The 27,912-nt window shown below is 46.8% G+C and overlaps 1 protein-coding gene and 1 long non-coding RNA gene across 3 annotated transcripts in view; both read right to left on the bottom strand.

Moving 5' to 3' along the window:
- Positions 1-27,912, bottom strand: part of LOC138488866 (neurabin-2-like) — a 1,321,710-nt gene that overhangs the window by 830,702 nt on the left and 463,096 nt on the right. For both annotated transcript variants that reach the window (XM_069616225.1, XM_069616224.1), the window contains exon 8: positions 25,223-25,276. In XM_069616225.1, coding sequence (XP_069472326.1) covers positions 25,223-25,276 — 54 coding nt within the window. The remainder of the gene's footprint in view (positions 1-25,222; positions 25,277-27,912) is intronic.
- On the bottom strand, positions 15,514-16,589 carry LOC138488868 (uncharacterized). The gene is made up of 2 exons (XR_011274724.1): positions 16,503-16,589; positions 15,514-15,974 (listed from the first exon to the last, which is right to left on the bottom strand). It is a non-coding gene; the product is annotated as an uncharacterized lncRNA (long non-coding RNA).

The following is a 27,912-nucleotide window of genomic DNA, read 5'->3' on the forward strand; positions in this document are numbered from 1 at the left end:
AAAGCTCCCCGCTGAGGGAGTTGGCGATGGTGTTCTTGACTCTCGCCAGGTGAAAGGGGATGACAAACATCTCTTGATCAATGGCCCAGTGTCACAAATCCTGCACCTCACTAGAGAGCGCTGGGGATCGAATGGCCCCCCCAGCTTCCTGATGTAGAACATCAAGGTGCTGTTGTCCGTGAAGATCCTTACCACTCTGCCCTTCAGAGACAGAAAAGACTATAGGGCCTAGAACACTGCCCACAGCTCCAGGAAATTGATGTGGAGATCCTTTTGCTCCGGCAGCAACAAGCGCCTGTGGTGACCGTCTACTGGTATTGGGGGTGGAGGGGTTTGAAATCCTGTGCCCTGGATGACGGAGTGTACGCCCCACCACCTTCTCGCTCAATGGAATTCCTTGTCAAGAGGGATCCTGTATGAAAAGTTTCCAGACACTTTAATCCAGCGAGCATCCAGGAACTCCTGAAGAGGTTGCATCCATAACCTGCCGAGCCGGATAAGGTAAATGCACCATTGCATCATGCTGAGCAGAGACTTGATGGTCCGCACTGTGGCGGTCTTCAGTGACAACAGCTGTCGCACCTTCTCCAGGATGGCTGCTACCTTCTCATTCAGAGTGACACCAGACCAGTTTCCGTGTTGAGCCTGGATCCCAGGAGCACAGCATTCTGCGATGGTGTCAAGCAGGACTTTGGATAATTGACGGAGAACCCCAGACATGTCAGCAGCTGGTCCTCTCCATGTGTCCGACTGCAACTTCCCTTGACTTGGCCCGGATGAGCCAGTCATCGAGCTACAGGTACACATGTATCCCCTATATACGTAGATGGGCCGCCACTGACGCCAGGCACTTTGTAAACACCCTGGGTGGTGACTTCAGGCTGAAAGGGGGGGCCTTGAATTGGTAGAGTCTTCTCTGCACTACGAAGTGCAGGAACTTCCGATGCTTCCTGAATGGGTACGTGGAAGTTGGGGACGTGGAAGTTTGCGTCCTCCATGTCCAGAGTTGTTAAGAAGTCTCCCTCCTCCAGTTGGCCGAGCATGTTCTGCAACGTGACCATCCTAAATTTTTGTGACTTGAGGTTCTTGTTGAAATGCCACAGGTCTAGATTGGGCCTCCAGTCTTCATTTTGACCAAAAAGTATCTTGAGTAGACTCCGGAGCCCCGCAGCCGTCATGGAACCAGCTCGATCGCCCCTTTTCTTAGCATGGCCGTACCTCCTGCAGGAGCTGAGTTATGTGCTGCTCCTGCAGGGCCACCAGAGGGATCCGCTGACACTTGCTGAAACTCCTGGGTATGTCCATGGGTGAGAGCGTCTAGCACCCATCTGTCAGTGGAGGTCTGTTTCCACTCACTGACGAATCCCACCAGGAGGCCTCCCACCGGAGTGCACGGATGAGGGCCCCGGCATCCTGGCCGGTTCAGTCCGGCTTCAGATCCTACGGTCACCCTTCAGGCGATGGCACTGACCACCTTCACCGAAAGTCTTGGAATGGCCTCTGTAGGCCTCCGGGGTCGTGAACAGGGAGGGTTGACTGTACGATAAGGAACCTCCACCAAAGCCCTCGGTCGATCTGCCGAACTTTCCGCCGCAGCCTCGAAAGCAAGAGCGGCGCTGCTGGAGTGCGCCGAGGGCATAAGCCATTTTCTTATCATTCTTGATAGCCTGTAAGGACTCGTTGACTGTCTTCTTGAAGAGGTTGTTCCTGTCAAAGGGCATGTCCAGAACCCTCGTTTGGACCTCCTGGCGGAAGTTGGTGGCCTTCAGCGAGCCTCAACAGAGGCAGACACCGTTCCCTATCTGTCAGAAACCTGTGTCGGCAATGTCCAGTGCCACCGTGATGGTATGGTCCGACACCACGTCCCCTTCCTGGAGGAGGGAGATCGCCTCCACTCGCACGTCATCGGGCATGAACGCCAGAATCGGGGCCAGCTTGTACCACAGTTCCCTGTCATGCCTGGCCAGGATTGCCAGAGCGTTGGCCACCTTGACGGTGGATGCGCAGAGTAGATTACCTTTCACCCCATGGTGTCCAACTTCTTCCCTTCACTGTCTGGGGGAACGGAAGATGACGACGTGGGTTAGATTACCTCACCCTCGCCACTGATACCACAGAGTCCGGCGACGGTAGCGACCGTAGGCACTTGGGGGCCGACTCCGGGAACGAGTCTCTTTTCTCCAAACTATCCCGCTTGGCTGGGGTCGTGGCCAGGTTCTTCATCGGGGCCAGGCCCTCCTCCCAAATATCATCCAGAAGGAGCACCTTCCCTGGAGTACAGCCTGCCCTGAGGTCTACTCGCTCCCCCTTTTACTCGCTCCCCCTTTTTTGCATCCCGTGGGGTCGGATACGGGCTTAGCAACGGCATCCTCTTTTCCGGTGTCCTCTCCACAGCCCCGGGGACACTCTGGGTGTAGTCGGGGCTACCTTGACCGGGTCAACCCCTTTGGCCTTCGAGAGAGTGGCCGTTACCATCTCGATCGTAGACTACAATTTTTCCTGCGCCGCCTGGGTCTTCTTGGGCAGGTCGGCCACCTTTTCTTGCACGCTAGGCTTCTCCCGCAGCTTAGACGGGTTAACCGATTTCCTCTTAGAGGAGGAGCTGGATCGATGGCTGGAGATGGAGGCAGATGGTGAGGTTGATCACGCCTTGCCCATCCCGTGGCTACCCCCGACGGAAAGAGGCTTGCAGTGCTTGGCCTTGTCTTGGGCCCCCACGGATGGGGCGACCTCAAAGGACTTAGAATCCTGCTCATCGGACTGGCTGGTCCTGGGTGAGGTATGCCCCTGCTTAGGGCACGGGGCAGAGGCCTTGGCACTGAGCCCCGCCACCAGTCTACTGTGACATCATTCTTGGTTCTCTTGGTGAACCAGAGGCAGATTTCGTAATCTCCTTCTCTGTGGTCCGGATGCAGACAGAGACACTAAAGGTGTTTGTCCTCCACAAAACCCGTTCTGCAGTTGGAGCAGAGCTTGAAAAGGGAGCTTCCCTTTTTCTTCTCCTCCAACATGAGCCGGAGTGCAGAGTAGGCCCGATGGACTTCTGGAAATTTAGACGAAACTCAACGATCTTTGCGCTTGAGTGGCCCCGAAATTCACAGAAGAACAGATCCCTACTTGTCGACCGATGGAGAGAAAGAGCACATAGGCTCCGTTTGACACAAGTTTGTAAGTGAAAGTGAAACTTTTTTCTTTTACCAAGGGTTCCCAGCCAAACGAAGGGGAATGAGCATGTGAATCCATGCAAGACCCCATGCTGGAAAAATAAGAGCTTAAACGACCTTGAGCTCTTACACACAATGTCCATTGAAAGACTAAGAGGGCAGTTATAATTATTCTGTAATAGAAAGGAAGAAATGGCGCTGCTAGAGAGTCAACAGAAATATTATGACCATCCCAATAAAGCCTATAAACTACTAGGTTCAAGATTGAAAAATCGGGCACCTCCCATAATTTAAGTAACATATGACATGCTAGTTGTCAGATTCACGCCACAGATCTGCAAAGACTGGATATCTTCAGACACCAATACATTTTTTGCAGACATCTTTGTTGAGCAGATTTAATGAGAATCACAATTGCAGACCCTTTTACCCAAACAGATTGCACTAGTAAACCCCTCCATTATGGATCCAGAAGTCCTGTTTGCGTTTAAATCCATTAAACATGAATCCCTATTATGATTGATTTCTAGAACCTGGCCTGGTGGACAGATTTTAGGAGGCCACCCTAGTTATAGCGAATAGGGAACTCGGAGGTTAGCCAAAACCTAATCAAGGTAAACGTGGAAAATAGTCAAAACGATTCTCCGAAGTGAGAGTGGGGCCAGGGGTCCTCAATGAGTCCACACAATAATTCAATTTAGGACAGGAATGTATAACTATTATAGGGCCTGACACACAAAATAATTAACTAGCAGGTGATACTTCTCACACAATACTCAATAAACACTGATACATCCACCATAGGTGTTTCAAATGTATTCAATTAACTTAATAAACACAGGAGGTAAGTAAATTAATGCAATAAAGATGGAACCAAGTCACACGTGAATTTGCCCAACTTCAGCAGTCCAATCGCCAAGAAGAATGGGGCCTTGTGCCCAAAGGTCCCAGGAGCCACAATGCTGCTCCCCAGAATGTAGTTTCTATATGCATGTTCTAATTTTATTTGTGTTGGTGATTATTCTGAGAAGACATTCAACAAGGTTGCTAGGTAAGTAAATTGTGTTCTTATCTTTCAGAAACTACCACCCAGGTTCGACAACCAAAAGGCAGTGTAATTAAATATTAGGATACTAAGGGACTGGATTCCAATGTTATCCTAAGGAGAACAAGGGTTGGGGATCTGGGGGTGGAAGGAAGGTACCAAACCCCCTGCTCCCCGAATCCGATTTTCACAAATTACTTGATGGATCGACTGGGGCAAGGGGCAGCGGGTCACTGGATGTTGGATTTCCCACTGTTGGTCCCGGTGAGATTTCATATAATTTTGATGTGTGTTTTTTCACTTGTGTTCTTTGAATATGGAGTTTTAGATAACTCCATAGGCATCATCTTTTCATGTGCGTCACACAGCACCCTCAGTGCAGTGACACAGGGATGTCTTTTAGACTTCCCAAAGGTTTAGGTACCTTCTCTGGGATAAACTACTGTTTCCCAGAGAATGTAAAGTGAAATTGTCTTTCCAAATTCCTGGGCCCAGCACACACCATCTTACAATGGAGTGCTGGAGGGGTTACATAGTATCCCCTGTGTCTAAATACTCATGTAGCAGTCAAATGCTACCCTTTCCTATTGAAAAGGCTGGTTGCAGTGGTTTTACAACAAACTACCATGATTTTCCCCGACCGTGAACACTGGTAGCTAAAAATAACAGGAGCCATGTTTTTCAAGATGGCGCCTTAAGCCCCTTTGTTTAAACAGGTCCTGGTCTTTTTTCACCATTTCTTTTTGGAAAGGTCCTTCTAGGGTTTATCTCCATGCGCACCAAACCAGGTTTGGTCCCTTTGTTCGTGTGCCTTTGGCAGGTTTCAGGATTGAAGATAAACTCTGGTGTCTGAGTGTCTGGGGTGGGCAGGAAGTGAGGAAGGTGCCCGAAACTCCCTGTGCTTAGTCTCCTAGGAGACCCAAATGCACTCTGGTGTGATTGGCTGGCTGGCAAGGACAGTCACCCTGCTGGGTGATTGACAGCTAGGCTGGAATGAAAGGGAGAAAACTGTTTAAAAGGCGAGTCTCTTGTACTGGAAAGCCGAGTCGACCACTGGAACGAAAGAACCGAAGAAGAGCTGGAAGAGGCCAGCTGCTGCAACTCCTGGACCGTTGGTTTGCCCGGTGAAGCTCTGCTGCAGCTCCGAATTGCCAAGTTCATCTCGAAAGAGAATCCCCTTCAAGGACGACTTCTTCCTTTGAGTTGGTGGGACCAATAAACTCGTAAGCCACCTGCACACCATTCTCAAGGCTGGTTGTGTGCATGAATCTACAGCTACTGGAACTGAAGTGACTCCATCTTGTTTGCTTTATCGACGATCCTGTGCAATACAGGAGTGCCCAGACGTCGTCCCTCTTTAGGATTTTCCTAAGCCTTCTCTCCTGGTTTGCCCGACTGGTAGGAGTTTCGTTCTAAGGTCAAGAAACAATCTGAGCGGTCGCGTTTTCCAACGGTTAGGAAGCACAATGTGAAATGGTGCAAACACAAAACAAAAGCTCTGTGGTTACAGGAAAGCAGATCTGTCAAACCTTTCATAAACGGTGCAAGCGAGTCGGCGCAAGCTGCAGTTTAAAACAGGACAACATCCAATATTAACCAACAGGCCAAAGGAAATTCCGCCTTTTGGTTATAGGTTTGCAGAAAACTCCCACACAGGGCAACCCAAGAGCCCTGGATGATGTTGATGGCCCGCAGATACATGAACATGAATCTGGACTATGGTGCAGCTAGTTTGGTAGCCGAGCACACAGTCCCAGTAGCCAACTGATGATGAAGCAGTGTTCCAGTAGTTCAACAAATGCGAAATAGGTAATGTCCGTCTTTCAACAGTTGTAGCTCATGGACATTACCCACTGCCAATCCTTCACGGTTTACAGTGCTCCAGTCCCAAGATGAGGCACACAAGATCCAGGAGGTGAGCTTTCACAGAGCAAGGAGTCTATGAGGTGGCCAATCCAGCTGTTCAGGGGATATGATAACCGATTTCGGGTCTCACTGGTCACTGACTAAATATGTATTCTGCGAAGCAATCCCTTCACTTTCAGTTAAAGAATCCAGGACTGATGGCCCAGCAGCACTTCCTTTGTCTTCCTCAGGTGACTGTTCTTCCAGGTGCTTCAGGACACTTTCAGGTGATCCACAAAGTTAAGGTGCATAATCACTTTTCTTAAAGCACTCCTGGGAGCTGAATGCACATACAGCTTTCAATCAGATTCACCCCACCTTTCAAACATTTTACGACCAATCCCAGGCTTCTTCCTGTGTTTTAGGGAGTTTGTTTCCACAGTCCTCTGGCTGAGGGGTGTAAAACCAACCATTCTAATGCACCACAGGGTTCCAACCAAAAGATATACAAACTTTTTTTGTTAGACATGGCAGAGCAATAAGGCTTTACTTAAGGACGAAAGGATGGTTGGCAGCTAATTAATGATAGTTCCAAATAGACACCTCAAGAGAATACACCACACAGTTATACTTAAAAACATATACTTTTTATTTAGGCAGAGTATATTTTTGTCATGATCTCTGCTTCCAAAAGGTCAGGGTTTTCCCAACTCCCTTGGAAGCAGATCCATAACCCAGGTTCCGAGTGCCAACCAGTCCCAATTGGGACCTTTTGGACCCAGTCCTGGCGCCAGTGGCACCAGGCTCATAAATATGCCCAGTCCCAGCGCTGGAAGCGCCGGGCTCATAATGCTTGGGTGGACTTACCTGCAGCAGACCATGCTGCTTACTTGCCTGCCAGTTGAGCCTCTGATCCTCTTCTGTTTAGAACTACTTTTCCTGTTGGGTGGGGCAGGAGCCACTCCCTAGATTCAGAACACTGGAACTCTTCTGGAAAGCAGGAACTCTTTTCTTACCTAGGCGTGGCTGTGGAAGGAGACACCTAAGCACTACAGGAGGCTATTTAAACCACACCCGATGGATGAATCTTGCTTTGCGTTATTCTGCATCCTCTGCAGCAGAACGCTCATCGTGTCTTCTGTATCTGATCCTGGGCCTAAGGAAAAAGGCTTACCATCCTGAATCCAGTCTTCAGCAACACTTATAAAGACAAGAAAGAACAGGTTAGCATTACGGTCTTCAGTGACAGCTCTTCACTTACCTGGTCCATCGGCTGTCACCAACGCCTCGCGCTGCATTCCGGCATCTGAAAGACAAAGGCTTACCTACTCTTCGTGCGCTCCGGAGGTCTTCACACTGCATTCCGGCATCTGAAAGACAAAAGCTTACCAACTCTTCGCACGCTCCGGAGGCCTTCGGCCCTGCATCCCGCATCTGAAAGACAAAACAAGGTGCGTTTAAGGACATTGGGGAACTTGAATACTCACATGCCATTACTCCTTTCCACATCTAACCCAGTGGGTATTCCGGCACCCTGCAGCCGCTCCGAACTTGTACCTGCAAAATAAAAAGACAGTTAGAGCGCATCGTGAAGCAGGCAACAAGCGCTTACTTACGTGCTTCCAGGCGCTTCTATTCATCACACAGGCTCCATCTTCAACTCACTTCAGCCCGTCATCCGCCATCGCCGGAACCCTGCAAAACAAGAAACATCATTACTAAAGACTTTAAAGACATTAGAATTACTCGAAACTTACCGTTCGTGCAGTAAACGACGGACAGCAGTCCTCTGAAGTCAAGAGGCCTGCTCCCCTTATCCAGTGAAGAAACTGGTTACAGCACCCTGCCCCGAGGCAGATGGAGAGCACGGCGTTCACTTACCTAAGGTGAGAGCGTTAACCTTTGGGGTTCTACAGGAGAAGAGAAAGGGAAGAAGAGAGAGACATTCAATAACCCAGTTCCTTAATCCCATATTTTCTGCAGACATCTTACCCTTCAAGTCAGACATACAGTGCACAGAGGTCCAGCCCAAAGAGCCAGCCGTGTGTTACACATCACCTTTGAAGATACGGTATACGCCCAGTCAAGACCGGCGCCTCTACGGGAATCAGGTGAGCGTTACAATTTTCTGTTTATATTTATGGAGTATATTGTGGTAGGCCATATATTTTAATTCAAGTAATTATTTGTTCACAACCTACAAGTGGGGGAACATATCTAGGAGGAAGGTAGACCTAAATCTAAAAAACAAAACATGCAAGTTTGGTTGGGGCAACACAAGATGGTGAACCCTCTATTAGCAATGGCTGAACCACCGCTCCCTCTTTTCATATATATTTTGCTGCAACTGAAAGTTCCAAAACTATGGCAAACAAAGTCTTTATAACTCCTCAGCCAGACAATTCCCTTCTCTATAAACATACATTCCAAGGTTCAGCTGAAATCAAGGATTCATAAATTCATTACTCTTTATAGGTCCATTCCTAGAATAATGCACCATAAGTTCTTATGCGTGCCATAGCGCAGTGGAAATGCGCTGGTCTATGAAGCAAGACGACGCAAAGCAACAGAGGTTTGAATCCCGGATCCACGCTTAGAAACCGAACTCCGGTATGGTATAAGGCGCGTTATAAAAAGCAATAAAATAAATAAAATAATGGCAGCGTAGGTTCCTCCTCACCCTCAGCTTTTGTCTGGTGTTGGCTTCGCAGAACACATTCTTGGACCTTCGGTTGAAGGTCTTGGTGGTCTCCTCTCCTGTGGAAACAGTCTGAGGGTTACAAGCAGCTTGGGTTCCACCCTCTCTACTTTCATATGGCGTCTTTTCCATTGAACACCATCTGGGCACTTTAGTTGAATGCACTTTGTCTTCTCCTTCCACGCAGTAATACCCCTCGCCTGGCCTCGGTGGGAGACCCCTAGTGTCTTTGAAAAAAACCAATATGCAGTAAAAGCTGAAGAGCTAAGCACGAGGACTCCCAACACTTGAACATGCAGTAAAAATCTGAAAATGGCTGCCTGAGGAGGGGCTTAGGTAGAGGGCAGTCATTGGCTGGGAGTAGTATGACCCAGAGACCAGTGATTGTTTTTTTGGAGAAAGACAGTTCAGAAACGAAACTGAAACTGATGTTTTCTTTTACCGAGGATTCCCAGCCTGACGACGGGGAATATTCATGAGCATGTGAATCCATGCCAAACCCCATGCTGCAGAAGAGGAATACATGGGAGGACACAATCCATTCAAAATTCAGTAAGAATCAAGTGGGAGGAGGGGGTGGGAATGCAGAGGGCCTCACCTAGATATACCCATCCACCCATGGCCTGGCTTAAGCCAGCTCTTCAATTACACACTAGGCAGATACAGGAGGCTAGCTGATCAGGCTGGCCCAAAAGCCCACAAAACTCAGGTCCACCCAACCTGTATGTGTACTGGGCTTTCTGGGGCAGTAAACCAGTCTAGGCCAGCTAGCACCACTCAAGGTAATCCCATGCTTGCAAAATGGCTCTTTAAAGGCCTGCTTCATGGTCCCCACAGACAAAGGAATAACCCAAAACAGAACAGCCAAAAGTAGGGATTAAAATACTTAGTATCCTAGAGCAGCCATACTGGTACATTGGGCTACAATGTGGTTAAGAACAAATTGCTTACATCTCGATAATGTTCTTTCTGATGGACTTTCCTCCCCCAGATTCCTCTCATCTATGATATCCATCTCCCAGTGCCAGTGTGAAAGTGGCACTGCTGAACCGTGATTGAAGTCCAGAGATGGAACTGTGTGCCTCTTTTGTGCGACCTTGTCTTGTCTCATTTCATTTTGAGCGACCTTGTCTTATCTCATTTCAGAGTCCCTGCCGGCTCTACCAACTGCAGTGGGATTGGTCGGCTTGGCCAAAGCAGTCTGCGCCAGGGCCGAAGACGAAAGCGCTGATGCTGTGACAGCTAGTGTTGGGACCGAAGATGCTGGGGCCTTGGCAGAAATGTCTCATCTTTAATCGCAATGCCTCCCATTCCTCTGGAGTAGAGGATTGGGTGGGAAAAGATATTTTCCTCCTTGGAGTGGTCGCTCCTCTTTTTCGAAGAAGGATGTTGTGACGAACTGGCAGGTTATCCCCACCTCTTGCAGTGCTTTTTTTGTCCTTGCGGTGCCGCGGTCTGTGCCCGTCGACCTCGAACGGGTTTGCTTGTCACTTTTTGCCTTGTGGAGGAAGGTGAAGCTTTTTATTACACAGTCTCTATGCACCTTCAGGTGCATCAATTGGTACGACATGCAGTCCTGCGCATCATGGCCTTCACCAAGACAGTACAGGCATATGTGGTGCGGGTCCAAAACAGACATCTGATGCCCGCAATCCACACAGGGTTTGAACCCCAAAGACCTGGTCAGATTTGTCATTGTGACGAATATGAGAGAGACAAACAAGTTACTTACGCCTGGTAACGTTCTTTGCCCTGGATGTTCCTCCCAAGTGTTCCTAATTTTTGATATACCTTAACCAGCATGAGCTGTTTTGTAAAAAAAATGTTTTGGCAGTGGGTGCTGTGCGTCGATGGCCTCGACTATGTCCCTCAAAGGCCTCCGTCTCGAGGATGTCATCGAAGGTATATATAGCACGCGCAGCACCCGTTCGCTTCAGTTCTGTTTTTACCCTTACAGAAGAAATACCTGCATACCTACGGGAATGACCGTACTCAGCCTTGAAGGAACAAAAGCTGTAATAGCATGGGAAATTCTACTGTGGGGCAGGCTAGGAGGGCGATGAGGGATAAGTGGGAGGAACATCCAGTCGAAAGAACGTTACAAGGTGTAAGTAACTTGTTCTTTGAATGGATTGTGTCCTCCCACGTATTCCTCATCGTTAATAGACTCCCAAAGCAGTGTTTGAATTGGTGGAGGTGGTAGAATTAGTATTTTAACTGTTTCCATGAAGAGTGTGCAGGACTGCTTTACCAAAGCTACCATTCTGACTGAGGGAACTTTCCAGGCAGTAATGCTTTGTAAAAGTGTGGATTGTAGACCACATTGACGGTTTACAAGTATGTTTAATTGCCACACCCCTTTGCAGGGCTGTAGAGGTAACCATGCCCCTGGTGGAATGGGCCCTTAAGCCTTCCAGGGGGTTCCGTCCCTGCCAGCCTGTAGCATTCTGAAATGGCCAGAATGGTCCATCTGGACAAGGTCTGCTTAGAAACAGCCTGACCCAGTTTGTGGCCTGTGTAGTCAATGAACAGATCATCAACAAGGAGTTTTGACATTCTAGACATAAAAGCTTAAAACTCTACGAGGGTCCAACCTATGTAATCTCTCCTCCTCCTTGCTAGGAGGGGGGAGATAGAAACAAGGCAAACAGTTTGTCCTATATGGAAATCAGAAATGATGTTGGGTAAAAATGAAGGTTTAACCCTTAGAACAACCCTATTCTTGTGGAATATAGTAAAGGGTAGCTTGAACTGAAGAGCCTGCAGCTTGCTCACTCTACGGGCTGATGTTAGAGCTACCAATAAAATGGTTTTAAAGGTGAACAACCATAAGGGACATGAATTTAAAGGTTCAAAAGGTGCACACATTGGAATTTTTAGAACCAAATTAAGATTCCAAATTGGAACCAAGACCGAGAAGGGGGGGGCACACATTGGTGTGCCACCTTTAGAAAATTTTGTCTACAGTGGAATTTTGAAGTATGAACATTCCTCTGACAAGCACTTAAAGTTGGACAGCGCCGCCAAATGGCCTTTAATAGTAGCAACCTGGAGCCCCAGCTTGGCTTAAGATAGCAGAAAGGATAAAACAGCCAGTGGTTTACATAGAAAAGAATATACATTCTTTTCTCTGCACCAGTTGCAGAATTTATTCCAATGGCACAAAGACTTTGTTGCTGGCCGAAACCAAAATCTCCATTACGTCATCTGGGCGGTCCCAAATCTTATCCCTCAGCCTTTCAGAAACCAAGCATGAAGGTTGAGTCTTTTGGCCTATGGATGGAGAACCCTACCCTCCTCTCGCGAGAGAATATCATCTCTTTGTCGAAGACGTATTGGAGGACAGATGGACATGTCCAGAAGATCTGGGTACCACGCCCTCCGGACCCAATCCATGGCAATTAGGATCATGTGTTTTACGAACTTTCTCAACCTCCTGATCACATGAGGAATGACAGGGACTGGAGGAAACGCGTACATGAGTGGAAATTTCCAGTCCACCACACACGCGTCTCCTAGAGCTCCTTGGGGGAAAATTCCCTGAAGCAGTACAGTTCGCACTTCCAGTTGACACTGGTCGCAAAACGATCCACTTGAGGGGTTCCCCAAAGGGTGAAGTTCTCTTGAAGGACTTCCTGAGCTAGTTCCCACTCCTGGAAGAATGCTCTGCCTGCTCAGCGCATCCGCCGCTCTTTTCTCCTCTCCGGCTAGGTGAACTGCCGATAGAGAGATTCCTTCTTGTATTGCTCAGTACCAGAGCTGCATTGCCTCTGCACAGTGGTAGTGACCCTACACCACAGGACATTATTTCCCCGTACGGAGGGCAGAAAGGCCTTCAGGGCTCGTCTGATTGCCCTCAGCTCCAAAAGATTGATGTGTAGTTTGGACTCCAATGGAGACTAACTACCGCTGACTGTCAGATCGTTGGTGAAGTAGGTCCGACATCTTTCCTGAGAACTGGGACCATTGAGTTCTAAAAGCTCATTGAAGGGATCTTATTCTCAGGCAGGCCCGTGGCACCAGAAAAATGCAGGATGCCATCAGGCCGAGCAACCTCAAAAAAAATCCAAGGCCAAGAGACACTGGCACTTGGAAATTTGGTAACCATCTGTAGAATGTCTTCAGCCCTCACCTCGGGTGGCAAGCTCTTTCCCAAGGATGTATCCAGAACAGTTCTGATGAATTGGGGTTTCTGAGAAGGTGTCATATGGGACTAGTAATTGAGGGAGAAGCCCAATCTTAAGGGAGTAGCAGGTGATGTTGAGATCTAGGACTTGTCCGGGAGAACACACCCATATCAGTTTATTGTCCAGGTAGGGGTAGATGTGAACACCCCCCTCTCCCGAGACTCTCTGCCACTAGATGAACGAAGAGCTCGTGAAGGAAGATATTTAGGAAGGGCAGTTGAAGGTATTGTGGCCCCAGAAGGCCTTGTGAACGATGCAGAGGGTTTTGAACTTAATCCTTGCAGCCACTGGGAGCCAGTGCAGAGATTTCAGTCCTGGAGAGATACGATCCCTGGGCTTGAGACCAAGGACAAGTCTCGCAGTCCTGTTCTGGATGAGTTGCAAAGGGCAGAGAGTAGAAGCAAGCAGATTTAGAAAGAGGCTGTTTCAATAGTCCAGCCTAGAGAGAACCAGAGCTCTGGAGACAGTGAGCTTCTGGGGGAAGGAGAGGAAAGGCAGAATACCTCCGAGGAGATGCAGCTGGTAATGTGACTTCTTGGAGACGTCAGATGAGACTAGAGAAGGAGAGTGTGGAGTCAAAGATGACCCCGAGGTTTTTGGGCTTGCAGGTGGGAGCAGGAAGAGGACCACGAGCCCGGCCAGAGAGCAACAGGAAAGGTGGGAGCGGGTGTGCCAATGAGGAGAATCTCAGTCTTACTAGCATTTAGGCAGAGGTCATTGGCTGCACACCACTCCTGGATAGCAGACAGTCAGAGATGAAGGAAGGAGAGGAGGCGGCCGAGGGTAGCCTGAAAATGAGCTTGGTGTCATCCGCATAGCACTGAAAATTGGGGCAGAGAGCGGCACTGCAGTGTCTAAGGAGTGCCAGGTATTGGTTGAACAGCCAGGGAGAGGGCGGTAGACCCCTGGGGGACACCACAGGTAGAGAAAAAGATAGCAGAGAGGAAGGACCCAAGTTGGACCTGGGAGGGTTGGTCAGAGAGGAAAGAAGTCGGCCACGCCAGAGCCTGACCAGTGATACCCAGATTATCACGGAGACGGTTGAGCAGGATGGCACGGTTGACAGTGTCAAAGGCAGATGAGATCAAGCAGGATGAGAACACAAGGGGACAAGGGTTGTTAGAGTCAAGGTTGGAGAGCAGGTCTTCACGGTTGTTCAAAAGCGCAGTTCCCGTGCTTCTGGCAGCTCTGAAGCCAGATTGATGGTCACGAAGACAACCAACACATTCAGTGTGGAGATTAAGCTGGGAGATGGCCAGTTTCTCCAGGAGCTTGCCCAGGAAGGGAGTGTTGAAGATTGGGCGATAATTAGCCGGGCATGAGGGGTTGGCAGAGGGTTTCTTAAGAAGGCGGTGCACAAGGGAGTGCTTAAGGGGGTTGGGAAGACTCTAGTTGCGAAGGAGTGATTGCAGAAATCAGCCAGGGCAGGGGCCAGGGAGTCGATGTGGTCCTTGATAGTTTTGGAATAACATGGGTTAACCTGTTTCGACGAGACATTCATAGATCGGACTTGTCTAGAAACCTTGTCTGCGGAGAACAGGGGAAAGGAAGAGAAGGAGGGAGGAGGTAAGCAAAGCCCAGCTGCAGAAGTCCACTAGACTTTCAAAATAAGGTCTCCATTTATGGTAGACCTACAGTGAACATGCCTTTTGTCTAAATACATTAAAAGGCTGCAGCATCATGCAGCCATTTGAAAATACACAAAATGTTGCCTCCACCCACTGAACTGGGGGCCCGATTTGGAGGGGAAAAAGACGGGCGCCATAAGGACTCTCAGGGAGCACAATACAGTTGCTGCAATGCTTGTGAGGCTTCATATAAATACTCACAAGGGAAAAGAGGTTGAGAAACCAATCTGGGTAAGCAGCAAAAAAAAATGAAAAAGGAAAAAAAGGAGGGGCTCTCACACCACACTCAAACCAATGTGACTGGGCCGCTGATCCAGACCTGTGATGGGTGAGAGGAGGCCTGACTCGCAACCCCGCCCCTCGTGGTGACAGGCCCCCTCCATCCCCTCTTTACCAGGGAACGCTGGCGCAGGGGCCGTGGTATGCCTCGAGTGAGCCGATGCAGGAGCACCGCCAGAGAAGATGAAGGGAGGCCGGGTATGCCTACCCGGCCCCGCTGCCACCAGTGAGACACCGGGCAGGGAGGTGGCGTGAGCACCTCCCTGCCAGAGAAGACCACAACACGGGCGACGCAGGCCCAGAGGAAGGAGGGGGCGGAGCCAGCCATAGGAAGACCTCTGTGGGGCAGCAGTGAAGCAGGCATAGTAGTCTTGTATAATGTGGAGCCGCAGCAGATTACATCTGCTGAAGCCCATGTTGCAGAGGAGCACCCTCTATACCACCACAGATTCTTTTGAATGAAGGACTTTACAGAGGATTCTCTGATGAAATACCCACTAAACCACAGGGTAGTTCTTTTAGGGGGAAACTCCTGCAGAAAAGCCCCAACAACAATCCCACTAACCCATCAGGGACTATTTATAGTAAAATAACTACCACTAATGCCAGGGACAATGGTTCCTTAGAAAACATTGAACAACAGAAAAAGATTGTCCAGAGAAACAAATCAATTTGAAAAAATGTGTATCAAAATTTATTGAAAGTGATACCAACAATTTAAACAATGGTGAGTCAATCACAAATAATTAAATACTGATCACTTTAATACAGCAAAACAGCAGCAACCGTATGCCTAAAGTCGGCTAAAACATTGTCACACATACTTGCCATTCATAGTGCACTCATTCAAACCCAACTCAACATACCGTGACATACATCCAAAAGCTTAAAAGACAAAAGAATCATGCTAAAAAACCTGTGGGGAGAAGGAATTCATGACTGGTCCCCATCAAACAGACATAATTTTTATATTCATAATCAATAGAATTAATGAATAAATCTATTGTCAGGGTGGATCAGAAGGAAAAGTGCAAAAGATCACATCCCTGTAGGGTATATCTCTCGACCGGTTTCGACGTGTAGTGGTAGTAAACACAACGTCTTCCTCAGGAGGTGGATGTTACCATTCTGTAAAACACAAAAACATGGCTATAGACTACTGCGTAGAACATATGAGTCATAGCTGACTGTCTGCCGAATACAATTAAACAGAGAGGGCAACTACAAAAGAGCAGCCCAATTTTCTTTGTGAAACAACTCAGGGATCATATATGCCGTATAACAATAAAGCAAAATAGCAATCCCAATCTAACAGCTATATATGACAGAGCGAAAGGGTTAGTGACTCCCAAAAGAAGACTGCAGAATGGTGGGGAACCTTCAGGACCATGGTTAATCTGCGACAAGTATATAAGTGCACAATGCAGATTATATATAAACATATGATTGTTTGTCCAAAGAAGACCAATACTGGACCAACCTGATGAATGCCAAATTGCTATGGTGGCCGTAACGAAGTGATATGGTCAGTCACGCTGGGGGAAGCCAGGAACAAATCCTAACCTAAAGTAAGACCGACATGCAAAAAATGAAATAAAACAAGACAAAAAGTGCTATATCAAGTGCTTGAAACTGGAGCAAAAAATGGTGGCTCACCTGAAAAGGCACCCTATTGAATTAGGGGAAGCCAAGTTGCAGATGTTGGAAGTTGGGAAAGCAGCACAGCTTAACCCGAAACACCAGTGTCATCTGTAGAACACTACAACAAACCAGTTGAGAAGCCCATTATAATGATGAAATAGCAGAAAATGGCAAAAAATGCCTAGACAGAATGCAGGCGCTGCTTTGGTAAAATTACCAACAGCTGTACGATCAAGAAGTTATTCGACTTCTTAGTATTCCCGGTCATTACCGTAAAATCATTAGCGACCCAACTGTCTCGATCAAAAAGAAGATCCTTTGCCTTTCTGAAAAAGCACTTGAGAGCATTTTGTCGAAAAAAGAATTTGAGTTTGTCAATTTCTCAGAGGAAAGAACTCCCCTTTTTTATATCATCCCCAAGATCCATAAAGATATATCTAACCCGCCTGGACGCCCTATAGTTTCGGGGTGCAGCTCTATTCTAGAACCGTTATCCAAATATATAGACGTGTTCATTAAACCTTTGGCGATGGGAACCCCGACATTCTTGTTAGATTCTAGGAATGTTATCAACTTGGTTGAAGGCCTCCCATTTGACCCTTCTAAACAGTTCTTGGTGGCCTTAGATATAGAGGCTCTCTACACAAACATCCCCCAAGAAAAGGCTATTCAGTGTTTGCAAATTATGTTGGATCGCTGACCTCCTGTACACGAGGTCCCTACTAACTTTTTGACTACATGCGTGGAATTAGTCCTCTCCAACAGTTTCTTTAAGTTCAAAGATGAGTTCTTTCTGCAAACTAAAGGGACGGCCATGGGCTGTGCGTTTGCCCCGAATTTGGCTATTATTTTTATGGCCTTGTTTGAAGAGAATTTTGTCCTGAATGACGGCAATCCTTATATTACCAACATTAAGTTATACCGCCGGTATATTGATGACATCTTAGTACTGTGGGAGGGTGACATTGCCACATTGGAACTTTTCGTTCAATGGCTCAATCAGGTTGATATTAACATCAAATTCTCTTTGGAATACTCCACCTCTCGCATTGCTTGCCTCGATCTATCCATTTATAATGAGGATGGGTTCCTGCAGACTGAGCTCTACAGAAAACCCACAGAAAGGAATATGACGTTACAGTTCAAAAGTCAACATCCCAAAAGTCTTTTACGGTATCTCCCTTATGGGATGTTTCTACGGCTGCACTGTAATTGTTCCAATCTCACACAATTCAATACTCATGCGGACGTCTTACAGGCTAGACTGTTAGATCGGGGTTACCCGCGCAAACTCATAAAACACTCAAGAAAAAGAGCGAACTATACCAACAGGGACGCCCTCCTTAGACCAAAAAACAAAACTGTCGGGAAAGAACAGTTAGTTTGCGTGACCACTTTTTGTCAATACAGTGAGACCATTAAAGCTATTGTTCTGAAAAACTGGAGGATCCTTAATTCCACGAATCTCAATTTAGAGAAACCTCTTTTTGCTTTTAAAAAAAGCAGAACTTTAGGGTAGAAGCTCACTCGGGCCACAACACTCCCGGTTCGTACTAACCAGGTTAGGGATGTCAACCTCAACCAAGTGACAGGCCACTACCCGTGCACGTTGTGCGCAGCCTGAACATTTGTTTTTAAAAACACAGACTTTACCTACAACGGCAGGTGTTGGGCACTACGTACTTTTACCACCTGCAGAAGCAAGAATGTTATTTACGCAATGCAGTGTCCGTTTCAGCTTTTGTATGTAGGAAAAACTTCTAGGGAAGTTAACCTACGTATTAATGAGCACCGATCAAAAATCAGAACTCGCAACTTATCGGCTCCACTAGTGATTCACTATGTAGAAATGGGTCACAATCCAGACTCTTTAACCTGGTTCTGCTTAGAAAAAGTTTTTGCCAATAACACAGTACAATTGGCCAACAAATTGTCCTATAAGGAGCAAATGTGGATTTTTAGTTTAAAAACACTCCACAAAGGCCTCAACAAGCTAGAGTCATGGGACTTTAATATCCGTTAATGAGTTTCTTACCACGAGTCCCTACGGGCCTATGCCATCACGAGTGGGCTATGAATCGCCCCATTCTTTATTCCTGTGTTTACCAGTTGCTGTTAATTGGCCGCTGTTTTTGTGAGCGTTCCCTGACTCTAGGATGGCCCTATGCACGTATGCTATTAATTTCTTCTGGTCATTCTTCTCACATTTACGAATACTGTCCACAACACACCAGCCCATTCCGGACCATCCTGTGGCAGGCAGCCTGGGTGCATTTTCTAGAGACTTGGTGACGTTTACATCTTTAGCTCAGTTTTGAGCCATTTAGATACTGGTAGATCGTATATCGCACTTTAGTTGGATGTCATCTCCAAGTGTTCATATGGCGTCTGGTCAGCAGTTTAATTTTCCTGCCTATTTCTTCGAGGCAATAACTATTTTTTCTAGGCAATAATAGTATTATTTACCTATTCTACGAGGTTTTACTTATTTTGTGTCATTATTATTTACAGCATCTAATTGGCGCTTAGTTGACATCTTCGTAATTTAAAGTTCGAATTGTCAGTTAATTTATTTTTATTTCATTTTTCTTTATAACTCACTTAGCTGCACTACCACTCCCAGAATCCCTCTGGGCGTCAACTAGCAGCTTTCAATTTTCTTAGTCTGCCTTCAGGCATCAGTATTTAATTCCAGGTAACATTCTCTTTCCAGCTGAGGAAGTTTTCATTGCTTGTTAATTACATTTCGGGCGGCAGTATACGAGCAAGTTTACGCACCTGGGTTCTGGATTCTTGATTCTTATCAACATAGGCATGCGCAGTTAGCTTAAATAGAGCTTGACTTGCGGTTCCCGTCAGCCAGCCTCTTTTGTGCAGACTGCCTACACGCATGCGTGGCGTTTTGAGTGAGGAAATCTATTTCGGCTCGCAGAGTCTACCTTTTTGACCTCTATTATCCACTTGACAGAGATGAATAATTGTTTGATGGAGGTAAGCGAGCGGCTAGTTCTTCCGCTTTGTACACCTTAGTTGTGGGAATTCTGAGCACTTTTAAGAGGGGCTGCATTTTGGATGACAGTTCAGTGCTGCCATGCACATTCTTTAAAAGGGCAGTCATTCGAGCAGTCACGTGAATACAGTGCATGTAATTTTAAACGTGTATAACACTCTTGGCCCCCTTGAGGGATAGGCAAGTCTGCTGTGGACTCTCACAGCTTGACATTCCAAAGCAGTGTCTGCTTTCTGCTTTGGCATTTTTTGCCATTTTCTGCCAATTCATTTTTTGAACATCCACGTTAATGCTGCACATGTTGTTCTGTACTGGCATAATACTCTTGGCCTCCTTGAGGGATGGGCACGTCCGCTGAGGACCCTTACAGCACAGCTCTGTTTGTAATTTTACCAAAGTTGGCCTTCAACCAAGTTGATAACATCCCTAGAATCTAACAAGAATGTCGGGGTTCCCATCGCCAAAGGTTTAATGAACACGTCTATATATTTGGATAACGGTTCTAGAATAGAGCCGCACCCCGAAACTATAGGGCGTCCAGGCGGGTTAGATGTATCTTTATGGATCTTGGGGATGATATAAAAAAAAAGGGGAGTTCTTTCCTCTGAGAAATTGACAAACTCAAATTCTTTTTTCGACAAAATGCTCTCAAGTGCTTTTTCAGAAAGGCAAAGGATCTTCTTTTTGATCGAGGCAGTTGGGTCGCTAATGATTTTACGGTAATGACCGGGAATACTAAAAAGTCGAATAACTTCTTGATCGTACAGCTGTTGGTAATTTTACCAAAGCAGCGCCTGCATTCTGTCTAGGCATTTTTTTCCATTTTCTGCTATTTCATCATTATAATGGGCTTCTCAACTGGTTTGTTGTAGTGATCTACAGATAACACTGGTGTTTCGGGTTAAGCTGTGCTGCTTTCCCAACTTCCAACATCTGCCACTTGGCTTCCCCTAATTCAATAGGGTGCCTTTTCAGGTGAGCCACCATTTTTTGCTCCAGTTTCAAGCACTTGATATAGCACTTTTTGTCTTGTTTTATTTCATTTTTTGCATGTCGGTCTTACTTTAGGTTAGGATTTGTTCCTGGCTTCCCCCAGCGTGACTGACCATATCACTTCGTTACGGCCACCATAGCAATTTGGCATTCATCAGGTTGGTCCAGTGTTGGTCTTCTTTGGACAAACAATCATATGTTTATATATAATCTGCATTGTGCACTTATATACTTGTCGCAGATTAACCATGGTCCCGAAGGTTCCCCACCATTCTGCACGGTCTTCTTTTGGGAGTCACTAACCCTTTCGCTCTGTCATATATAGCTGTTAGATTGGGATTCCTATTTTGCTTTATTGTTATACAGCAAAGAAAATTGGGCTGCTCTTTTGTAGTTGCCCTCTGTTTAATTGTATTCGGCAGACAGTCAGCTATGACTCATATGTTCTACGCAGTAGTCTATAGCCATGTTTTTGTGTTTTACAGAATGGTAACATCCACCTCCTGAGGAAGACGTGGTGTTTACTACCACTACACGTCGAAACCGTTCGAGAGATATACCCTACAGGGATGTGATCTTTTGCACTTTTCCTTCTGATCCACCCTGACAATAGATTATTAATTAATTCTATTGATTATGAATATAAAAATTATGTCTGTTTGATGGGGACCAGTCATGAATTCCTTCTCCCCACAGGTTTTTTAGCATGATTTTGTCTTTTAAGCTTTTGGATGTATGTCACGGTATGCTGAGTTGGGTTTGAATGAGTGCACTATGAATGGCAAGTATGTGTGACAATGTTTTAGCTGACTTTAGGCATACGGTTGCTGCTGTTTTGCTGTATTAAAGTGATCAGTGTTTAATTATTTGTGATTGACTCACCATTGTTTAAATTGTTGGCATCACTTTCAATAAATTTTGATACACATTTTTTCAAATTGATTTGTTTCTCTGGACAATCTTTTTCTGTTGTTCTATGCAATTGTAATACTCTGGTCCAGAGGCTAGAGTTTCCCTGCCCTTTTCAGATTTTTCCTTAGAAAACATTACCATACAAACCAGAAACTCAGCAGGATTGCATGGGAAAGAGGGCAGGGCTTACAAGCCCCTATAATACCTCCTCGGCCTCCCCCCACCCAGTCATAGCCTCTGGAGCCAGATAAGTTGTTGGTCAGGTTAAGTTGGATAATCAGGGAAGGGGTGGGATATATACAGGATAATGTGGGAACTGTTTGGTGTGAGTTAGTTGGGTATGCAAAGGAGGCATAAGATGTCGGAGACCAAAGGAGTAGAGTGTGGAGGTTACTGGAGAGAGTAAGGAGTGAGTATAGTAGCGGTAGAATAGGAGTAGAGAGGAGGTAGTAGTAGTTGAAGGTAATGGTAGAGGGAGTAGTAGTTAAAGGGGAAGGAGTTGTAGTAATTGTCAGGGTGCAGGGCGTTGTGAGGGGGAATCAGGGCTCAGTGAGGGGCCCCAGGCACAGAAAAAACAAACAAAACAAAAGAAACCCAAAGAAACAGCCTCCAGCCTTATAGGAGGCTTCTCTGTCCCTTTTGCAGGCAAAGGGCCTCCCGGACCACAATTCCCAGCAACCTCCGGGCCGGGAACTACTTTTTCACTCCCAAGTTGGGAGGGGCTCGTGCACGTGCATACGTGAAGAAAGGCGGCACAGGGCTTGTGCTTAAGCTCCCGACCGGAACAGACGCATCCTCCAGAGCTCCTGCCGACGGGGATCACGCAAGGGGCCACGCCCCGAGGAACCAGCATTCCGGCGCCTCGCATACAGCAGATAAGTGCAGCAAACCCCTTGTGCTCAAGCAATCAACCCCCACATGGGAATTAGACGCGCAGCTACGGGGGGAGAGTGCGGCGGAAGAAGGGAAGCATTGGAACTTCCAATCCATTGACGGGCACGCGCAGGGGGCACCACCCAGCCACATAACGTCCCCTGCTAAGGGCAAAAGCTAAGTGCCTATCAACGCTCCATAGCATTTAACCAATGCCGATTTCGGCTCGCATCCTCCACTAAGAACTAACGCGTGCAGTGTTTGTTTACTAATGTGTCTTCAGCCATGTGCGGCAAACTTTAGCAGCAAGGAGAGCATTTCAGACCACAGCCACGTGCGGCAAAACTTTGGCGGCACGATGGATCTTATTCCCTTTTAGCCACGTGTGGCGAACTTGGACCACATGTTCTGAACCACTTACTATATATTTGGGCACTATTAGGCTCTGTGAGCAGACTAACCTTCAATGTGTAATGTGCATGTGCACCACTAACTAACCCTGAGGTGCCATGCCTCACAGTTGTAGGTTTGTGGTTTGTATTACGCCTATGTGAGTTAACACAGGTCACTAATACTAAACTCTCTTGCAGCATTTGAACTGCTCCGAGCTCCGGACCTGAGAGTGCGCAGGCAGGAGGCCAGCACTCAACCACAGAGCTAAGTGCTTCTTTTGCATCAAAAGTTATTGTAAAGCACAGTGTGTATGTGTGGGTCAATAATGCGTGCATGATTGTTGTTTTTTCCCTTAAGTTCCCTTGCCTGTCCACTTACCCTCTCCTAACCCTTAATCCGGTTACCCTCTGTTCGAACATATCCAACCAACGAGACCCTAACCCTCTTTCCCTGCTGGGGTCTCGGTGGCCTGTGTAAGCCTCGTCTTGCAGGTGCCCATACGGCAGTGGGGGTAGTTGGTTCGCGCCACTCCTGCACCTGGAATTTGGAGCCGTGACAGTAAGTAGTAGCAGAGGCCGTAAAGAGTACGAATAGAGAAAGCGTAAGTAGTAGAGAAGCAGTAGTAGTGGTAGAGAAGTGGTAGTTGCAGTAGAGAGGGAGTTGCAAGAGTAGAGAGGTGGTAGTAGCGAGAGGAAGTAGTAAACCAAGGAACAGAAGTAAGAGAAGAGAGGTGGTGGTAGCAGAGAGTGATTAGTGAGGAGCAGAGGAGGTATTACAACAGTAGCAATGAGAGGTAATATTGGTAGTGAGATAAGGAGTAAGAAGCGCAGTAAAATCAAGAGGTGGAGGTAGGAAGGCACAGGGATATCAGAATAGTGGGAGAATATCTTGGGACTCACTGTAGAGACAAGTAGTAGGTCAGATTGTGCGTGTGGCTAGTCGGTGTTACAGAGCGGAAGAAGGCACAATCCCTATAACTCCCTTAGAACACAAGCGGAATAAGGTCAGGGAGAGCTAATGGACTCCTAGGAAGTAAGTCAGGCATCGACTTTGGGAAACCATCAATAGGCCGGTGTAGGAAATGACAAATAGGGGTCATCAGCAATAATGCCAACAGCCCTGTTAAGGGCTCCTGGGTCAGGGAGGGAATGCCCTAGTGCCAACTTCCCTAAAGAACCTGGTTAGCCTTAAAAACCACCAGACAATACCTTGGACAATCTCTTTGTTAGAAGTTCAATAAAGACCCTTGGACCGACAGACAGCATTGGAGTGGTTATTTCTGGTGTACCCCATCAAATCCAATCTCAATGAGCGTTTCCAACCATTCTGCTCCAAAGTGATGTGATTTTTATCACCCCTATCTCCAGAGACCCTACTCGACCCCCAGGGGAGTTTCCGATACCGCTGCAGCATGGTCTGTGGAAGGACTAGAGATGGGGGGAAAGCATATACCTGTCACTGTGCATCATTAAAGAGAGGAAGTAGCAACCCCTGCAGTAGACGGCTGATCTCCCATCTGCCCAGGATAGGTTTACTAATGTCACATTCTTTTGTATTGATAGTCCACTGCTCATCACTTCCAGTAACCCTCCAAAAGTGTATTAAAAGACTTGAACCATATATAACCCAAACAAAGAAAAAGTGTTCCTGGTTACGGCCCTGTTCTATCCAGGTGTGTGAATATTTAGAAAGAACCAAACATCAAAGTAAGGCTGACGAAGAAAATTACAACTGACTAATTTAGTTAAGCAAAACAACAGCACACCATCAGAATTATGCACATCATGTGACACGATCTAATTTATGCTGCATAATCACCACCTCCCAAAAACGGTGGGTGGTCATAATTTTGAAAAAAAAATGTCGACAGACAAAAATGTCGAAAAAAAAAATGTCGAAAAAAAAATGTCGAAAAAAAAATGTCGAAAAAAAAATGTCGAAAAAAAAATGTCGAAAAAAAAATGTCGACTCTCGTTTTTTTTAATTATATATTTATTTTAGGGGTTCGGGAGTTAAAAAAAAGGGAAACATTTAAAAAAAATTAAAAAAGGGGGGTTGGGTGGGAACCCCCCTCATTTCAAAAAGAAAATGCATTGAAAAAAAAAGTCGACTTTTTTTTTTCGACATTTTTTTTTCGATATTTTGACTTTCGACATTTTTGTTGTCGAAATTATCACTGTAAACCCCCAAAAACCATTTCCAAAGACAAGGCTGGAAATGAAATGTGTTGAAATGTTCAAAAACAGTCGGATGACACTATTACCTATTTAACAAAGGGGCAAACATGGATATAAATGTCAGGATAGTAATACCTGCCTAATGCACAGACAACTATTGTTGGCAACTGGGTTCGTTTTTGTAAACTGCACACTTTTGCAGTGCAGAAAGGTGAACACAGTGCAGTTAGTACGGTAAATTAGCATAGGACATTATCCCCTCGGAACATTTAGGGGTAAAGGACAGATATCTAGCATTTCTGATTTACGATTCCAACCATTTTATGGACATTGTAAAAAGTGGCAGCGATTTGTAATATTTTGAAAAAATAACTTACTCTTTCCTTCAACTGATTGACTTCTGCCACCGTTACTGCATGTTTAAGCTGGAGCTAAAACAAGATTGGACATCTTGATCAAACATACTGATTTCTGTAAAATGGCTCACAACAGAAAAGACAAGTTGCTTTTTATGTAGATTCAAATACTTCCAATCATAGTCATGTAGTATATAAGAATCGGTTATAGACTGCTTCATTTGCTGGACTACGTCTCTATTGTCAGACCATGAGCAAATAAAATAGCATAGTTATGTTTTAATATATTTTATCCTCCTCATTTCGGTCCTTTTGCTGTAGAGCAGGGTCTGCAAGCTATGGTTCGAAAGATGCTTCGGACTAGGACTCATGATCCTTGACCATTGGTTAAGATGGCTAGAGTTGTTGTCCAAATTAGTTGGAGGACCATATGTTACAGCCCACTGCTCCATAACAATGGAAGTGTAGAGGGGAAACGGCTCAGACTTCTCTGAATGCAATTTTGAGATTGTTTAAGTTACTTACCTGTAACTATTGTTCTACGGCATGGGTCTGTGATGGATTCACATGCTCATGAATATTTCCTGTCCTCGATAAAAAGAAAAACAGTTTCACTTTCAAAACCGTTTCTCCTCTAAACCAATTGCTGTCCTCTGAGTCATCCTGCCCCCATCCATTGACAGTTCTCTCCCTAATCCCCGCCTCTGGCAGCCATCTTCAGATTTGGTAAGCACGTATAGTGGCAGTATGACCAAGAAATGCTGCAGGGGGGCCAGCGGGAGGCTTTGCATGTGAATCCATGCCAGAACCATCCTGGAGAACAATAGTTACAGGTAAGTAACTAAGCTTTTCCAGCATGGGGTCTGGCATGGATTCACATGCACATGAATAATGATTACACAGCAGTACACATTACACAACCACGGGAGGTGGCAAGGCTCAACAGAAGTAAATAACACTTACCGCGGGAACAGACTCCCCCTCCAGTGAACAGGTTGCGTACCGCTGCCTGGCCGACTGTGGGGTGCGAACGCAGACTCACCCTCGATTCGTGGAAAGTCAGATACGGCTGCTTGCAAAACAGGGCCTGGATCTAACCCACTCATCTGGCTGAGGCGATGGCCACAAGGAACATCTTCCACAAGAAAAACTTGAATGGGGCTTGATGAATAGGGTTGAAAGGTGCCCCCATGAGTCTTGTCAGGACTATGTTGAGTTCCCATGACAGGGGAAGGTGCCTTCACTGGCGGGATAGACCGAAAAAGCCATTTGAGAAACTCCTTGATGAGTCTTATCTTCCCGGGGATCTGGTGTAGCATGAGATAGCCGCAAGGTGTACCTTGATAGATGCGTGAGCCAGAACAGCTTCGGCCAAGGAAAGCAAGTATGGAAGAAGCTGTGGGGCAGTGATCCTCAGAGGGGTAATCTTCTGTGACCGGCAATACGTAGGAAAATGCTTCCACTTATGGCCGTAGCACTTTAGTGTCGACGACGTCCTGGCTTGGTGAGGACCTCCCTGCAGTCTGCTGGCAGTGCATAACCTCCAAACCCTAAGGCTGCAGGAGCCATGCCTTCAGGTTCAGAGATCCTGGATCGTGATGAAGGATTGTGCCCTTCTCCCTGGTGAGCAGGTCCAAAATTACCGGCAACTTGACTGAAGGAATCACTCACAGGCTGGCTAGGTCCAGATAGCAAATCTGCCTCGGCGACGAGTATCATCTTGCACCGACACTGTCTGAGTATGTTGATCACATGTAGCAGGAGAGGAAACGGGGGAAAAGCGTACAGAAAAGAACTTGTCCCTCAGGCTCCTCGATTGGTGGAATTGGCTGGAAAACTTCTGGCATTTTGAGTTTGCCGCCGTGGCAAAAAGGTCTATCAGAGGTCTGCCCCATTTGATGAACTGGTCCACCTGATCGAGACAAATTTCCCACTCGTGGCAGGAGCGCAGTTCCCTGTTGAGGGAGTCTGTGATGGTTTTCTTTATGCCTGCAAGGTAAAACGGCACAAGGAACATCCCTTGTCCGATGGCCCAATGCCAAAAGCCCTGAGCTTTCTTGTAGAGCGCTGGGGATCGGGTGCCCCCTTGCTTCCTGAAGTAAAACATGTTGATGGTGTTGTTCGTGAAGATCCTCACAACATTGCCCCTCAGAGACCGTAGGAAAGACTTGAGAGCCCAGAACACTGCCCATAGCTCCAGGATGTTGATCTGCAGATCCTTCTTCTCCGCAAGCCACAGACATTTGGCGTGTAGTAGTCCGGTGTGAGCTCCCCAACCTTCCAGAGAGGCATCCGTGGTGATGGCAGGTATGGCAGGGTTTGAAATCCCGTCCCCTTAGCGAGGCGGGCACATACGCCCCACCACTCTTGTAGCCCGCCGGAACTCCTCGTTGAGGGGAATCTTGTAAGCAAAATTCCGGGACAATTGTATCCAACGTGAATTCCTCTAGGGGTCACATTGGTAACAAGCAGAGACGGATGAGGTTAAAGCAGGACATCATGCACAGCAATTACTTGATGGCCCGAACCATGGCCGTCTGCACCAATGACAGTCGCTGTACCTTCCCTTGAATGGACGCCAGCCTCTCCTCCGAGGGGGATGCCAGGCAAGCCACTGTGTTGAGTCTTGCGCGGACAAACAGCATGTTCTACAATGGCGTTAGGCAGGACTTCGGATAGTTTACAGAGAATCCCAACTCCGTCAGCAGATG

This window comes from Ambystoma mexicanum, chromosome 9 (genome assembly GCF_040938575.1).
Source record: "Ambystoma mexicanum isolate Mex_15411 chromosome 9, UKY_AmexF1_1, whole genome shotgun sequence".
NCBI lineage: Eukaryota > Metazoa > Chordata > Amphibia > Caudata > Ambystomatidae > Ambystoma > Ambystoma mexicanum.